Source organism: Asterias rubens, chromosome 4, assembly GCF_902459465.1.
Source record: "Asterias rubens chromosome 4, eAstRub1.3, whole genome shotgun sequence".
NCBI lineage: Eukaryota > Metazoa > Echinodermata > Asteroidea > Forcipulatida > Asteriidae > Asterias > Asterias rubens.
Window position 1 is genome coordinate 15,934,685 of NC_047065.1, and position 14,929 is coordinate 15,949,613.

The 14,929-nt window shown below is 39.4% G+C and overlaps 2 protein-coding genes across 2 annotated transcripts; one reads left to right on the forward strand and one right to left on the reverse strand.

Annotated features, from left to right (window-relative positions):
• Window positions 1–71: 71 nt before the first annotated feature.
• Window positions 72–7,880, reverse strand: LOC117289090 (uncharacterized protein C20orf96-like). The gene is made up of 10 exons (XM_033770045.1): window positions 7,776–7,880; window positions 6,831–7,019; window positions 6,173–6,395; window positions 5,365–5,419; window positions 5,032–5,076; window positions 4,372–4,471; window positions 3,446–3,603; window positions 2,551–2,718; window positions 1,755–1,897; window positions 72–1,112 (listed from the first exon to the last, which is right to left on the reverse strand). Exons 2-10 carry the CDS (start codon window positions 7,015–7,017, stop codon window positions 1,052–1,054), a joined length of 1,140 nt encoding a protein of 379 aa, XP_033625936.1. The 5' UTR covers window positions 7,018–7,019; window positions 7,776–7,880; the 3' UTR covers window positions 72–1,051.
• Window positions 7,881–8,076: 196 nt separating this feature from the next.
• On the forward strand, window positions 8,077–13,567 carry LOC117289730 (protein FAM92A-like). Its single transcript, XM_033770986.1, has 7 exons — window positions 8,077–8,247; window positions 9,117–9,351; window positions 10,035–10,103; window positions 10,452–10,553; window positions 11,317–11,427; window positions 11,560–11,673; window positions 11,947–13,567. Exons 1-7 carry the CDS (start codon window positions 8,216–8,218, stop codon window positions 12,211–12,213), a joined length of 930 nt encoding a protein of 309 aa, XP_033626877.1. The 5' UTR covers window positions 8,077–8,215; the 3' UTR covers window positions 12,214–13,567.
• Window positions 13,568–14,929: the final 1,362 nt, after the last annotated feature.

Here is a 14,929-nt window from a genome sequence, read left to right on the forward strand (position 1 = left end):
AGTTTGAGGTCTCGAAATCAAGCATCTGAACGCACTGAACTTCGTGTGACAAGGGTATTTTTTCTTTCATTATTATCTTGCAATTTCGACTGCGACGACCAATTGAGCTAAAATTTGCACGTCACGCCAGAGGTGTTTATCCCTAATCATGTTTGGAAGATCCACGATGTCAGCCTCCGTGGATAGATTTAAAATATTCCAGCAACTACATAAGAGGTGAACATGGATTGGTCTGTTGAAACGCCAGAACAGTCCGTTTCAAAATGCCCTTGCCCATAATATTCTCATGTTCTAGAAGTTCAGACAATGTTGCAATCGTGCAGAACGATCCAGGTGTCAACTTGATTGCAGAGGTATAGGTACAGTGCACCCCACTAAATAAACTCACATAGCATACAGTACAAAATGCTAATACAAATACTTGGAATTATCCCCTGACCCCTTAATTGTTATCCGCTGCCCAATTTGATATGAGGAATCCCGGGGTATGTCAAGTTACTCTCCCCCATAGTGCCTACACTTGTGTACTTTTTCCAAATGTCCAAAGACTACATTAAAGATCTGTGTTTTTTTTCTAGCCAAACCCACTGCCCCAGCTATTCATTCAGACCACAGGTTTTTTGTATGGTAAATAAAAATCACGAAAAAACTCTTGTTATTTACACATATACATGTATTCAACAAAATAAAATGTCAGTAATAGCACTGACTGTGTACAATTTGTTTATTTATATTAACAGATTTCCGTAATGAATACGAAGGAAGTCTTTAAATATGATTATAATTCCCTCAAACATGACTATGTTTTGACCGATCCTTTTGAGTATTTGGATATCAAACAACATCATCTAAAAACAAAAACTCGTTCCATGATATAATAGACCTGGTTGGATATAATGTCTCCGGACTTTCCGCCCACAGGTCAAAAGAAGTTACCACAGTAGTACAAATCTGTAGCTGTTGGAAGTACTGCATTTTGGAGCTTGGTGGTCAACAATGTCCAGCTGGAGGTAGAAGGTTCACATTCTGGTTGTGTCGATCCGCCAAGCATTTATATTGGAAGCCACTCTTGTGTTGGAATATCAAGAACTACATCCATGTCTGGTGTGCATCTGAGTAAATTAAGACATTTGCATCAAGTTTTGAACCACAAGTTATTAATAATAATAAACTATGTTTACAAAGCGCCTCAAATCCAAGGCACTGTACAAATTAAGACCCCACAGCTTTTAGGTTGAACAAAGAAAAATTGACTAGAGAGGGATTAAACCAGCGACCACCACGTAAGCCTTTTTGAGGTATGGCGGACATACAATGTTTTACGTGTGCGCCCCAAACGGGAGCAACTCATAGATATAGAATACAATACATGTACCTAGATCGGCCGCGCGTACATACACGCCATAAACCGCAGTAGTGTTGTATCATTGTGTTCGCCATATCTCACAAAGGCTTATTGGAGTGCTGGTACACTCTAACTGAGCTATCTACCTAGCCAAATGTTGGCAGTCTCCCTATTTTGTCAATATCTTTGGTTCAGTCAGAAGCTATGTAACTATTAAGTAACGGTAGCCAGTGATCCCACCCACCCAAGTTTTTGATACAACACGGGAAGCAGCAGAAGAGAGATCACCTGAAGGGGATGCGCCTTGTGTTTTAGATATCAAATAAAAAACTACAAGGGTAACTGACTGTGTAAATTTTGAAAATGTTATGAGGTTATTTTAAAGTTTGATAACAAACTTGGTACTTACTTGGTTGTTTCCTTGAATAAATGTGGAAACATAACGTGACGCGGGTTGGTCTTTGGATCGTGCTGCATTTCCTTCACCTCGACCGTCAGCTCCTTATTGGTCAGAACTAGTTCTTCAAGGAGGCGTTCGTGTTCTTCAATCTCCTGCAGAATGGGAAAGGTTTCAGATTGGATTCAAAGTTTTGAGTGAGAAGGGCCCCTCAAGATTTGCCCATAGTTTTTTAGTTTCAGTGACTGGCCAGTAGGACAAGTTAGCTTTTTACTTCACACCAGTTGGTCAGCATTTTCTCAAGTCCATAATGTATTTCACACTCAATAGGGATGCTTTTCAACACTAAACTAGCCACTTGGTAAGAATTACAACCGGTTCTTTTGCCTCTTAACTGGCATTTGGCCTGGGGACCATTTTTAGGGGGCAAACGTTGCCCCTTACGTTGCCCCTTAGTTCGACCATTCAAAACCTTTGTCATAGTTGTCATTTGTCACAGAAAAGGCACAGGGTACAACTGGCAATAGACCGATCCATTAGGCCCCGCCCCATTACGTATTGACCAATCACAACCCATTGCGCAGCCAAAAGTCTGACAAGTTAAGGTCCAACATGCATGCGCGTATGCTTGGCCCGCGTGGCACAGTTGTGCAGAAAAGCATTGGAGAGGCTCATGTGTTCTTGCTCACACGTGCGCTATGGGTGGAGCCTAATGGATCGGTGTATTGCTATGGGTGCTGTGGGTTATTTCGAGGCCTGCCCTTACGAACAGTTGTAGCCGTAGCCGTCATTTTGGATTCGGCCTTACCTTTCTCATGACGATGTTCTGCATGGCCATTTCCTTCAGGCTGCTGTGCATAGAGTCTATAGCATTATCTGTAACTGTAGCTTTGATGTCATGAAGTCTCTCCGCACTGTCCTCTTGATATTTCTCTTTCTCTATCGCTGTTATACTCACTAGCTCAGTAATCTCCTCCTGCAAAACAAAACCAGGTACAGCGTTTAAAAATGGATGCCTTCTTGGTCATCCTGGATGGATGAGATCCCCCAAGATAGAAATCTGAAAGCAGTGACAGGAAACCAGTGCTTTCTTCACATGTAAAACCATACCCGATATGGGGGCAAAGAGAACTCCCTAATGTAGCCATACTGTACCTCTTGTACCGAAGTAACCCCCCCCCCCCCCCCATTTCATCTCCTAACCTTTCTTTTTATCTGGAGGAAAAAAAGGTTAGAATATGCATGAGAAATATTGTGTATACAAAAATATTACATAATCCACAATGTAAGCTGAGATAAACTTGAGAGTATCAACAATCACTTCAGAAGCCTGACTTATTGTGGTTATATCTACAACTGTACATCACTATCACTGTCACTTGTGGACAATCACACAACTGTAACAGTCAAGTTGAAACCGGTTCCAAGTACAGTTGAGACGAGTCTAGGACCATGGCAATCTCCAAGAAGAAATTTGGTGGTGGGGGGGGGGGGAGTTCAGAAAACAGTTTTTGGGAAAATTACTCATGCTACCCAAGTGGCATATAGCATAATTTTAATTTTAATTTTTTTTATTTTTTTTATTTTTTTTATTTAGACATTTATTTCAAATGTTGGTTGCCTCCAAGTTACCTTGTGTATATGTAACAAGGCCATAAAGTTGGGCGGAAACAAATACTATGCAGCTGCAGACAAACTCTTACCTCATACTCAGCAGTAAGATACTGAATTTGTTTCTGGAGTTCAGCAATCTTCATGGCCCTGACCGGATACTCTTTGTCTTTATAGCTCGTCAAAACCGAAAGCTCCGTCTGTCTTTCTTTCAGTCTGTCATCTAAGACGCCAACTTGCTTCTCAAGAACTATTGAAACAAAATAAAACAATTCAATTCAATCAATTTGTATTAGATCCCAAAAGGGTAATTCATTAAATGCTTGCATACAGTAAACACATTGCAGGCATGATATTTGGTTCTTGGAAAAAAAAAGTAGTATTTTATTGAGTACAAGGGCTAATCTATATTTACATTACGGTATAGGGTTTTTATAGACTTATCAGGCTGTTTGATAGCAACTTTGGGCCACTAAATCAGAAATCCGACTTGAAGACACTGGACACTATTGGTCATCGTAAAAGACCAGTCATCTCACTAGGTGTATCTCAACATATGCATAAAATAACAAACCTGTGCAAATTTGAACTCAATTGGTCATCGAAGTTGCGAGATGATAATGAAAGAAAAAACACCCTTGTTACACGAAGTTGTGTGCTTTCTGATGCTTGATTTTGAGACCTCAAATTCTAAATTTGAGGTCTTGAAATAAAGTTTGAGGAAAATTATTTTTTCTCGAAAACTACGTTACTTCAGAGGGAGCCGCTTCTCACAATGTTTTATACCATCAACCTCTCCCCATTGCTCCTTACCAAGTAAGGTTTTATGCTAATAAATATTTTTGATTAATTACCAATAGTGTCCACTGCCTTTAAGCAGGAAGAATATCATGCCTATTGATTTATTTAAAACAGTAGGACTATATCAGATTTGAATGTGGAAGTTCCTGAATAATGGCTTTTCAGTGACAGTAGAAGAACCATCAACACTGCATTTGACACTACCCTTTAACTTTACCTTCCACTTCATTGGCTTGCAGTGCCTTAGCCTGATCATAGGCTTTCTTAGCGAGCGTCTTCTCCATTTCAAACTTCGCACTCAACGTAGACACAGCCCCCTGACAAAAATACACAATGAGAGCAGTTAATAATATCAAAGTCTTATACAGCACACATGTCTACCAAGCAGTTACAAGGTGTTACACAACACATGGGACCGAAGGGCTCTACGTCCTATCCAAAGGACAAAGCAATGGACCATCAAGCATACAATTATTTTATAAACCTTATGCAATGACTACATGCACATCCTGCAGCCATCTCAGAGGTAAATCAATAATGAAACAATGGAAAACATAGAGCTACATAAGTGAGGCGCACAGGATTGGCCAATGAGCTCTTTTCTGTTGACCTCCTAGCCGAGGGCGCAATACTCAAACGACTTCATATGCATAAGGGAAAAAACCATAAAAAAATTCTTCCAGGAAAAACCCACGCAGTCCGGTAAGAAGGACTGGAAACCTTATCCACAAAGTGCTCCCGACTGGATTAGAACTTGGGGTTCTAGAGGTGGAAGGTGAGATAGATACCACTTATGGTTCTCTGGTTGGTTAGATGAATGGGGACTCCCTGAAATTAATGAAAAAACTTTACCGGAATCAACCTTCCTTAAACTTACCCGGAATCTCTCATACTTCTGTAGGAGTGACTTCACCTCATCATGCTGAAGGATTGAAGATAAAATCACAACAAATCACAAGTCAACATTAGAGAGTACTTCATTGCAATTTGTAAGAGTAGAGTGAATCCCATCTTTTAGTTTTCAACAACAGGCCTTAAGTCTTTCTTTATAAGAATACTGGTTTTGACAAGTGTCCAGTGCCTTTAATTCAAACTGACTGGTGAGATTTGAACATAGTCTTCTCAAAAAGGTTACAGTCTGACGACTCATCAGAACTCAAGTCCGATGCGCCACAGACCGCTCAGCTGTAAGACGCCACCCAAAACTTACCACTTCTTTCTCATTGCCTTCAATCTCCCCTCTCAGTTTGGTATTCTCTCCAAGACTGAACAGATTTGTGTAAAGGAAATCTTTTCAGTAATATAATTGGTTTTCTCCAACTAAAAATCAAAATGTCTGTCCTCTCTTCAGACAGAACCTTAAGACTCCAGTGTAAGACACTTTTGACGACTCCTCTGTTTCCTTACATTACAAGAAATATCACAGAATTATTATTTCTGGAACCAAGAAGTATGACCACATCCAGGGCTTAAAATAACCCACAGCATTTGCCATGGCGCCCTGGGCTTTTGCTGTGGTGCCCTGTGCAAGGTTCCTGTACAAATTTAAATATTTTCATACAAGTGCCCCTTATGAGAGGACAACTGTTGAGCCCCTTCAAGAGTGAAGTTCAAGACCTGCACATTACACCAATACTTTATCAACTTCACTGGCTGCCCGTACAACCCAGAATTCAGTTCAAAATCTTTCTTTTCACTTTTAGGGCACTTCATCAACTCGCTCCAATCTATGGTACATGACGCGGTGAAAGGTCAACACGACACAAGGCCGTCCACACACAAACTGACAATGATTCAATCACCCCAAAGATGAAAATATTTCTCTGATAAAATAAGGAGTGATTAAAATGGAAAAGAGCAGGATCTTAAAGGTTGCGACCCAATTTGAACTTTTCATAGTAAATAATGCTTAAGTTAGACAGTTGAACACTGAAGGCAAAGGTTCCCTCACATTTTACAAAACAAACAACTTCCTCAAAAAACTAACTACTAAAGAAAAAAACTTCTACAAAGGATACAGTGTTTCCTGTCTGCTTTTATAGTTGGCGAGAGCTTTTCTCCTTGATTTGATGAGGAGCTCCAGCACCTTGTTTTCCCTCAGTTTCTCCTTGATGCTCTCGTCTGTCTCTTCAGCTGGTGTTCCTCTCGTCCTGGACTTGTGGTGATGGGGACAGGCAGGGCCTGCAAAGTGATGGAACTGCCTCGCTGACGACTCTCGTGGACGTTGTCCGACGGTCGGTGCTGCATTACAAAAGAAGAAAATATGCTCTTTATTCATCTCAACAGCTAGTCATAACAATAGTAACAATAACTAGTGAATACATTGTATACATATATAGCGCATTTTACGATAATGTATCAATGTGCTGAATACATAAGTGCCCTAGTCATTGGGGCAATAACTTCCTTCATTCTATTAGAGCCCGGGCTGCAGTGGCGCACCAAAGACTTTTCTAAACACAATATCAACATCTACCCTCGCAGGTACATATATACCATTGTGTGAGGAGAAGCAACATAGTAAAGTATCTTGCTCAAGGACTAAAGTGCCATGATTGGAATCTGAACACACACTCTGATGACTAAACCACCAGAATTTGAACTCGATGTTCTAAACCGCTCAGCCATGACACCCCAGTGCTATAGGTCTAACCAGAATGCATCTGTAATGCTTACATGATTCACGCCCAGCTGTTGTGTCATTATTAATCCTGGCTCCATCTTTCTGCTTGGATGCAGAAGTGTTCTGTGCAATACGTCTGGAACTCCCTGTGCGTTCCCACTGGTTGTAGTCTGTTGGGACGAGGCGAATATTAGCCAAAGGTTTCTGAAGGTCTGATGGTCTTACATCCGGGTTAGCCATACCTGTAAAAGGGTAACAGAAAACAAGATACTTTTATTTGTTATGTTTGTCAACACTTAGTCACAGTCTACTTCTAGAAACTATAAAACTAAAAAAGGCTCCTCACGGGAGGGCCTTTTTAGTTTCTAGAAGTAGCTGGAAAATTGTAAAATAAACATTGACATAACACTTTTCTATGACGAGATTGTTAAATCTAATTAATTATTTATTGTGAACCTATGTATTGGGTTAAACAAAGGGAAAAGTTTCCGTATGGCGCCACCACTTTTTCATTCGAAATAAAATAATATAGTATCTAATTTACCTGATTGATATATCCCTTTTTGTAAAAATGAGTGAAAAAGTGGTGGCGCCATACGGAAAGTTATCCGAACAAAGACTTAATTTGTGTACTGTGTAGGCCAGTATATTACATAGGCCTATATTATTATTAAATAAGTTATCACTCTGAAATTTCTAGGCCCTATATAATTATAAATCTGAATTAACATTAACAACATTCAAAAATTTAGCATTGCAATGACTTTTTTGTCAATTAAAATAAACTTTTTTTTTTTATATGACTGAATACAGCGCGCGACCCAGCGTAAAATCTGTTTGTTAATTAAAACTGGTTAGGCCATATTTATAATAATAATATTTAATAATATTAAATTATTATTATTAATAAACATGAATGATATTGATAAAACCTTTTCCACAACAATACAACTTATTCCATACATGATACTTGAACAAATATACTGACAAGTTGTTACCCTTAATTGTATTCTTAAATTGACGGTCGAAGTGTTGCACAAATGAACTTCAATCAACCCCAGCCGGTTCGTTGAACAGTTTTTTTAGATCACCAATGTCAAATGTACGCCGCCATCTTTGATGCTGAATGTTGCTACGACACGATTTCGTCCCCAGAGGTTTACAAAGTGTTCATTCAGCATGCAATGAGCGAGAGCGAATTCTGGGGTCGATACACATACAAAATAAAAATAAAACTTCGTTGGTCAATCCAACAGAGGGCGCTGTTCCTGTCATCGTCGTATAAAATTTCATTTTTGCAGTAAACAAGTTTTTTTATCAGGCGATATTCAAACGTCCTTAATAGTTTACTTTATGGAGGTAAATGCCAATGGTGTTCTAAATCATTCCGATAGTTGGCAGTGTTCCTTGTTGTCCTCCCAGCCAACCCTCAATCATCATGAGTCTTAGGAATGCAGACGCTCGAGCAAGGTAAATAAATTAAATTTTGAAAATGAAACGTTTCCCAAAAATGAACAAGGACAAATTGAATTTCTTATTTTCCTACTGCAGTGCATGCCTGACATTGACAATGACATGCCTGACCATCCAATTCAAAATCAAAGTCATTTATATTTATTAATTCTGATTCATTTTATTAACGTGGATTTGTTTTGTTTTCCAGTAGACGTTCCGTGCCATACTGTGAAAGCAACATTCTATTTTTTTCTAGTCAGTAGTTTAAATCCCGGTGGTACGGGTAGGGGTAGGCACCGGTTCGCAAATATCCTGGTGTCATTTGTTTTCAGTAGGATAACAGGAAAATTGTTCACAATCAAAAACTAATTTTTTTTTTTTTCAAATCATCTATCAAATTTATTAACAATAACACTTACACTTCATGGTGTGTTGAAATTTGTCTTGGTCTTGGGTGCGCGTAAAGTAAAGCTTGGATAAAGGTGCATGGTGGTCTAGCTGGTGATCAGTATCAGAGTATTGATCCGTAGCTACTATCCCACAATGCACCTCACTCAACAGTTTGCGCTTCCGCAATGGTATTTGCGAAAAGGTCTTTGGTATGTGGGCTGTACACAAATATCAACCAAAACAAACGACTGCAGTCTAGTTCACAACCCCCCCCCCAACCGCCCCCCCCCCCCCTTGAAAATTGAACAAAACATGCTGTAGGGCCTATATATGTATCACAAATACCCACAACAGCGATAACTTGAAGATTTATAGTTGCGATAACGTAACCCTCCTCTCGACAGCGGAAGGAGAATTACCTTATCGCAACTAGCAGATTTACAGTTTGTGTAACTAAATATTTTTAAAAATATAAAACAATTTATATTTTGCAGAGAAAATCAAGCCAAATTCATCCAGCAGAGAATTAATAATGTCGAGAGGCATTTTTCCGATCTGTGCCAACTGTTTGGTGCTTACTCACGCAAGCTTGCCAGGCTACGAGACAAGGGAGACCAGCTTGCCAAGGGTGTCCTTGCGTACGCAGAGAGTGAAGCGTCGTCTACAAAGTCAGGTCTGACTGGATTTGCTGAGAGGCTGTCGTCTGTGCAGGATTACAGACAAGCAATGGTGAGATAGCAAATACTATGAGATTTCTAGATCTGGTGGGTACTTAAGCCAAGCCTCTTCAAGATTAGTGTTGTAACAAATTACTCTCTCACTCATTCCGAGACTGTCAAGCTGGTGTTTGGGGTACCATAATGGGTGCATAGCTGCTGTCATGGATCACCACAGTTCTCTGTCCTCCGCCATACATACAAGGGCAGCATTGTTTCGACCTGTACAGTCTCGGATGTTGTCAGACCAGGACTTCCTATGTCCGCCCCTCTGACGCTTGCCCTCAACTGTTCCTTGGAGTCGTAATGGGACACATGACCACACCAGAAACGCTGCAAGCTCACCTGGCAGGCAAGCTTGCAGCATTTCACTGTTGCAAGAAGTGGTTCCTGACATACTGTATACTCTTGTCCCCATGGAATACAGGTTTGGGGAGGCCCCAAAAGTTTGTTTACCTCACAGTTATCCCAGCCGACTTTAACAATGTCTACGTCTAGGACCCTATTTCACTGGGTTTCCGTTGCACGTTTCAAGAATACCCCAGGTTTTTACTGCTTACCCCTACTCCAAAGGACAATTGCCATGCCCTTGCAAGAGCAAGGTTCAAGGCCTTCTAGAAATGAGATGGATGAATAATGTCCATGTGAGTTATGAATGGTTCAGTCAGCTACATTGTCTTCTCTTTATCCCAACAGGTTGATCGACTTTCCCAAAGGGTTGTTCATCCGCTGACACTGTATGGTCAGAACTTCAAACATACACGGGTAAGTTATTGTCCAGACTTGATTGAAACCCAGGCTTAATTGGTCATCAAAATTGCAAGAAAATAACAAAGAGAAAACCTTACTGCACAATTGTGTGTGCTTTCAGTGCCTGAAAAAGGCTTTTTCAGATTCAAATATTTCAGTGAGAAATTACCTCTTTCTCAAAAACTGTGTTTTTCTCTCAATGTTTAAGCTATCAACAGCTCTGCTTTGCTCATTACCGAGTTACTTTTTATGCTACTTTTGAGTAATAACCAAAAGTGTCCCGGATCTTAAACTTTGGTTGACAACTTTACACAATCCCTTACATGGTAGCTGAAAATATTGTGCGTTTTATTTGCTTGCCAGGAAGACATGAAAGCCACTTTTGCAGCCAGAACCAAAGAGATCAACCAGCAGAAGAGATTAGAGAATATTAAGAAGAAGAATCCCAACAACAGACAGCAGATTGTATCCTTGAAATTAACTAATAGACCCCTTGCATGACGCTACAGGGATGTTGATGTCTGCGCAAGTTTTTATGCACAAAGAACAGCTAAGTTCGTCCAATGATTTGACTCCTTTGGACTCAGGGATGGTGCTTTTTGGCCTCAGTGAGGGCGTTTCAAGTGTGCGGCGTCATATTGTAGGGGTCTATACAGGGAAACATTATGGGCTGGATTTGTTTTAAACAAAATTATTTGTAGTTTTATCAGATGTTGCACAAGGCAGGACGGCAAGAATATTGGCCGGCCTTTTCACAGTTTAATTGCTTTACCAACAGTCTGCCCCGATAAATGGGTACAAATGGGGTATAGCCAACCCTTCTCCGGTGTATGTATTAAGCAGTATAAAGGCCAAGTCACACAGGCCCCGATAACGAGAACGAAAACGATCACGACAAAAATGCACGCCCTCGATTGGTTGAGATGCTCCACGCAGAATACGCCCACGCTCATTCAACCAATCGAGGGCGTGCATTTGTATCGATATCGTTTTCGTTCTCGTTATCGGGGCCGGTGCGACTTGGCCTTAACCCCTGGTATTCTTGAAACATGCAGCTGGAACCCCATGGAATAATAATGACACAGTGTGAAAGTGCAGAGGGGTAACACGTGAAAAGGGCTATCAAGAAGTGTACTGGTGTAACAGATGCAGGCGAGTGAAAAGATTGTTAACAATTAGTGAGCACATGTACTGTTTGATGTCCTTGACTGATGGTATCATCTTGAAGGCACAAGCAGAATCTAAACTACAGAGGGCCAACGTAGACGCATCGCGCTCCAATAAAAACCTTGAGGATCAGATGGACTCCTTCGAGAGGAAGAGACTCCAAGACCTCAAGGTAAGATGACACAGGCCGAGGAAGATCATAACTAATAGTATTTGGTTGGTGGTGAGCTTTGAAAAATCACATATTAACAAAGCATAATTTCACCGTCTTTATACAAGGCTTGTGGTCTTTCTACCTTCACAGAATATGTTATCAGAGTTTGTCAAGATTGAGATGCTGTTTCATGCTAAGGCCCTGGAGGTCCACACCGAGGCTTGGCAACACCTTCATGCTATCAGTGATGAAGACGATCTCGAGGTAAGCCATCATCAGTAGTTGTAGACAAGAGCTAATCGAACGATCACTCACCCTCTCGTGGTGACATCATGCACCTCAGGCCCCCCCCCCCAATTACCCATTCTACAAGCAGGGCACCTAGGGCTGACTCGGGTGAGTCCCTATATTAAGTGCTTTGCATTTTAAGATGCATCTTTTAATATGAATAGAGTTTGGCAAATTTGACAGTACCAAAAGTGTGTTTGTTATAGTGATTTAATGTTTTTTCACATTTGCATAATTCATGTGCATTAGGAGTTCCGCAACAGTCTGCGCCCCTTCAATGCCACCCTTGGGAGCAGTAACTCTGTACTGGCCAACTCGAGGACGTCTCTCAACTCCGCGGGCAGGAGCAGCAAGCCTGCCTCCTCGTCATCGTCCTCCACCAAGCAGAAGACGACGGGCAACGGACGACAGGATACCAGTCGCATTCAGGACTTGGAGTACGATGATGATGACGATGATGATGAAGAAGACGATGATGATGACGAGTATGAAGATGATGAAGATGAATATGAATGATGATTGTATAGAAATTGATCTGTGTTGGTAATTCGATACAATTCAATGTTTAACTTTTGATCTCATCATAACTGGACATATTTCCGTACCTATAATTTTCCGACCGATACTACGATCTTCATCAGCAGGATAACCTGGCTGTAGCATCTGTAACCTCACTTTTGCCGATGTTTATGAATGACGTGAAAAGGTATAAAGTTTTACTAAAGTAAATGTGTGAAAGAACTTACCACTGTACTTAATGATAATAATAATAGGTATTTATATAGCGCCTTTACAAAAAGATCAAAGCGAAGTTTTAGGCAAGTGCTGAAATTACTGGTCTCTGGCCTTCCGCCCAGTGTATGTAGAACCCTTGTATGAGAGGGTTACATACTTTGCTCCTTGGTCAGAGTTTGTTTGTGTTTCTTGCCTTTACTTGAGGCATATCACTATAACCACTCTGCGATCTTTCCGCAAGAACATGAAACACAATTTTTAATTTTTTTTTCTCTGGGGTTGATTCTTGGAGCTTTCAAATTTCAAATTTATAGCAAAATATGAATGAACTATTGCTGTACATTCTTTCCAAATATCAATTTATTTATCCATTTTCATTTTTCTTATTTATTTTTAACTGTGATAAAAACTGTAAATAAATTTAATATTTCTGCCGAGTACTATTTTAGCAAGGGATGTGGAAGATTACACAAACCAATGTCTTTTTGGTCCAATTGATTCCAATTTATGATAGAAACCAAATCCTCAAAAGATTACTCTTTATTTTAAAATGTATTCATCCTTTAAAATGTTCACTGCATGGTATGTCTTTGTTGTAGCATGCTGTCTTGAGCATTTGTAGAAAATTGACAACTTATCTTAAACTTAAAATACTCACATGTACAGTAGTTTGGATAGAGTTATATAGTTTGCACAGGCTGCAGCACAACCATTTTAAGCAGTGTATTCCAAATGTAGATTAACTATTATCGAGTATTCAAACAAAGATGGAAAGTGGATTTAAATTCACAAGCTTTCATTATATGCTTAAATTGCCTCATTAGCAAATATGCCTTGATGTATGTATTTTCTAGTTCAATCAGCAAATTCCCAAAATACTTTAAAATTTTCTCATGAATGTCTTTTCTTGCACAGTACTTAAAATGTTTAGGCCTGTATTTTGAATCATGGCTCTGACATATGACTTGCTGAAACCGTCCATCTGTAAGAAATGTACTTATGGTATTAAAATACCTAGTTTTAATTGTCAAAACAACTTAAGTGCCTTTAAGCTATAGTGTTGTATGTGTGACTTTGGTGTAATGTGGAATTTGAATATTGAATTAAACTGATCACAAATTCCCCAGTAACAAAATGGTATATTTTTTCTAAACTGATTTCACTTTCTTCAGCAATGAGAAAAGTTAGTAGATATATTGTATTTCTTCAAAGGTCTACCCGCCAGAAGACTGCAAATACAAGAGCACGAAGTCTAGCTCGGGTGTTTCTGATCAGCAGAGTGTGGGTTTGAGTCCCAGTCGCGACATGTATGTTTACCAATATTGCTGCGTCCTTCGGATGGGAGGTAAAGCCCCGGTGGTCCTTTATGTTTTATGTGTTCTGTTAAAACAGTTTGTAAAAGAAAATTAAGTGCACTTAATCGTAAAGAGAAGGGGGTTCGTCCCTGTTTTTCTGATCTGATCAGCAGCATATTGCGCCACATCACCTTGTTATTCATTGCCTGGTGATATAAAGGAATATGTCTCATATACTTCAAAAAGTAGCTCCGCATACCTTGCATGAAAATATACTAAGCGCTTTGATACACCCCTAGGGGGGTGTGATAAAGGGGTAATAAGAACCTCTTAATAATGTTATTATTAATAAATCATAGCGGCCAAAGAATCATCGTTAAATACAAAATCAAATCAACAACTTGTTTTCAACAAGACAAATTAAGATTTATTGCTAACATCTAAACTTTTAACGATACAAATGTTTACCATGAACACAAGTCGGTACAACTAGCACCCAACTGCTTGCTTTACTTCTTTTTTTGAGCTGAGCTCCCAAATTTGACGGTTTCAAACAAAAACTTCTTTGCTAGAATTTACAAAAGCATTATGATTTCTTGTCATAATAATAGCTAAATGTATTTGGAATTTGGCCCTGCACATTTTTAACCTAAACAGTCATTAATCTATTGATTTCACAATGAAGTATGCAAAGATCCATACCAAATGATTTTTTAATTTTAAATTTGTGTGAATCACTTCAACTAAATAATAAAAAACAATTTAGGAATAATGGTTTCAGATGCCACATTGGACAAAACAACAAATGAATGTGAATATGTTGCAATGTAAAACATATTATGACCTGCCATTTTTGCCAACTATAAAATGTTAACAAAGAAAAATGTCTACACTTCTATGGGTGATTTTTGCCAGTCATACTGCTAAAAGACTTGCTAAAAGACTACACCATGTAAACATATTAGCCCTTGTGCTAAATAAAATGTTACTACTTTTTTTCCAAATGGGCCAAATATCACGCCTGGTTACTATAAAAATAACCCAAATAAAACTTATTTCTTTGTAAAACTTTAACAAGTACATCGACCTTTTATCATAAACAACATTGGGTTTGTTCGATTAACTTCCCTGTGCTCATATGGGCGAGCCCCTGACAAGAGCTAATCGAACGATCACTCACCCATTCGTGGTGACATCATACA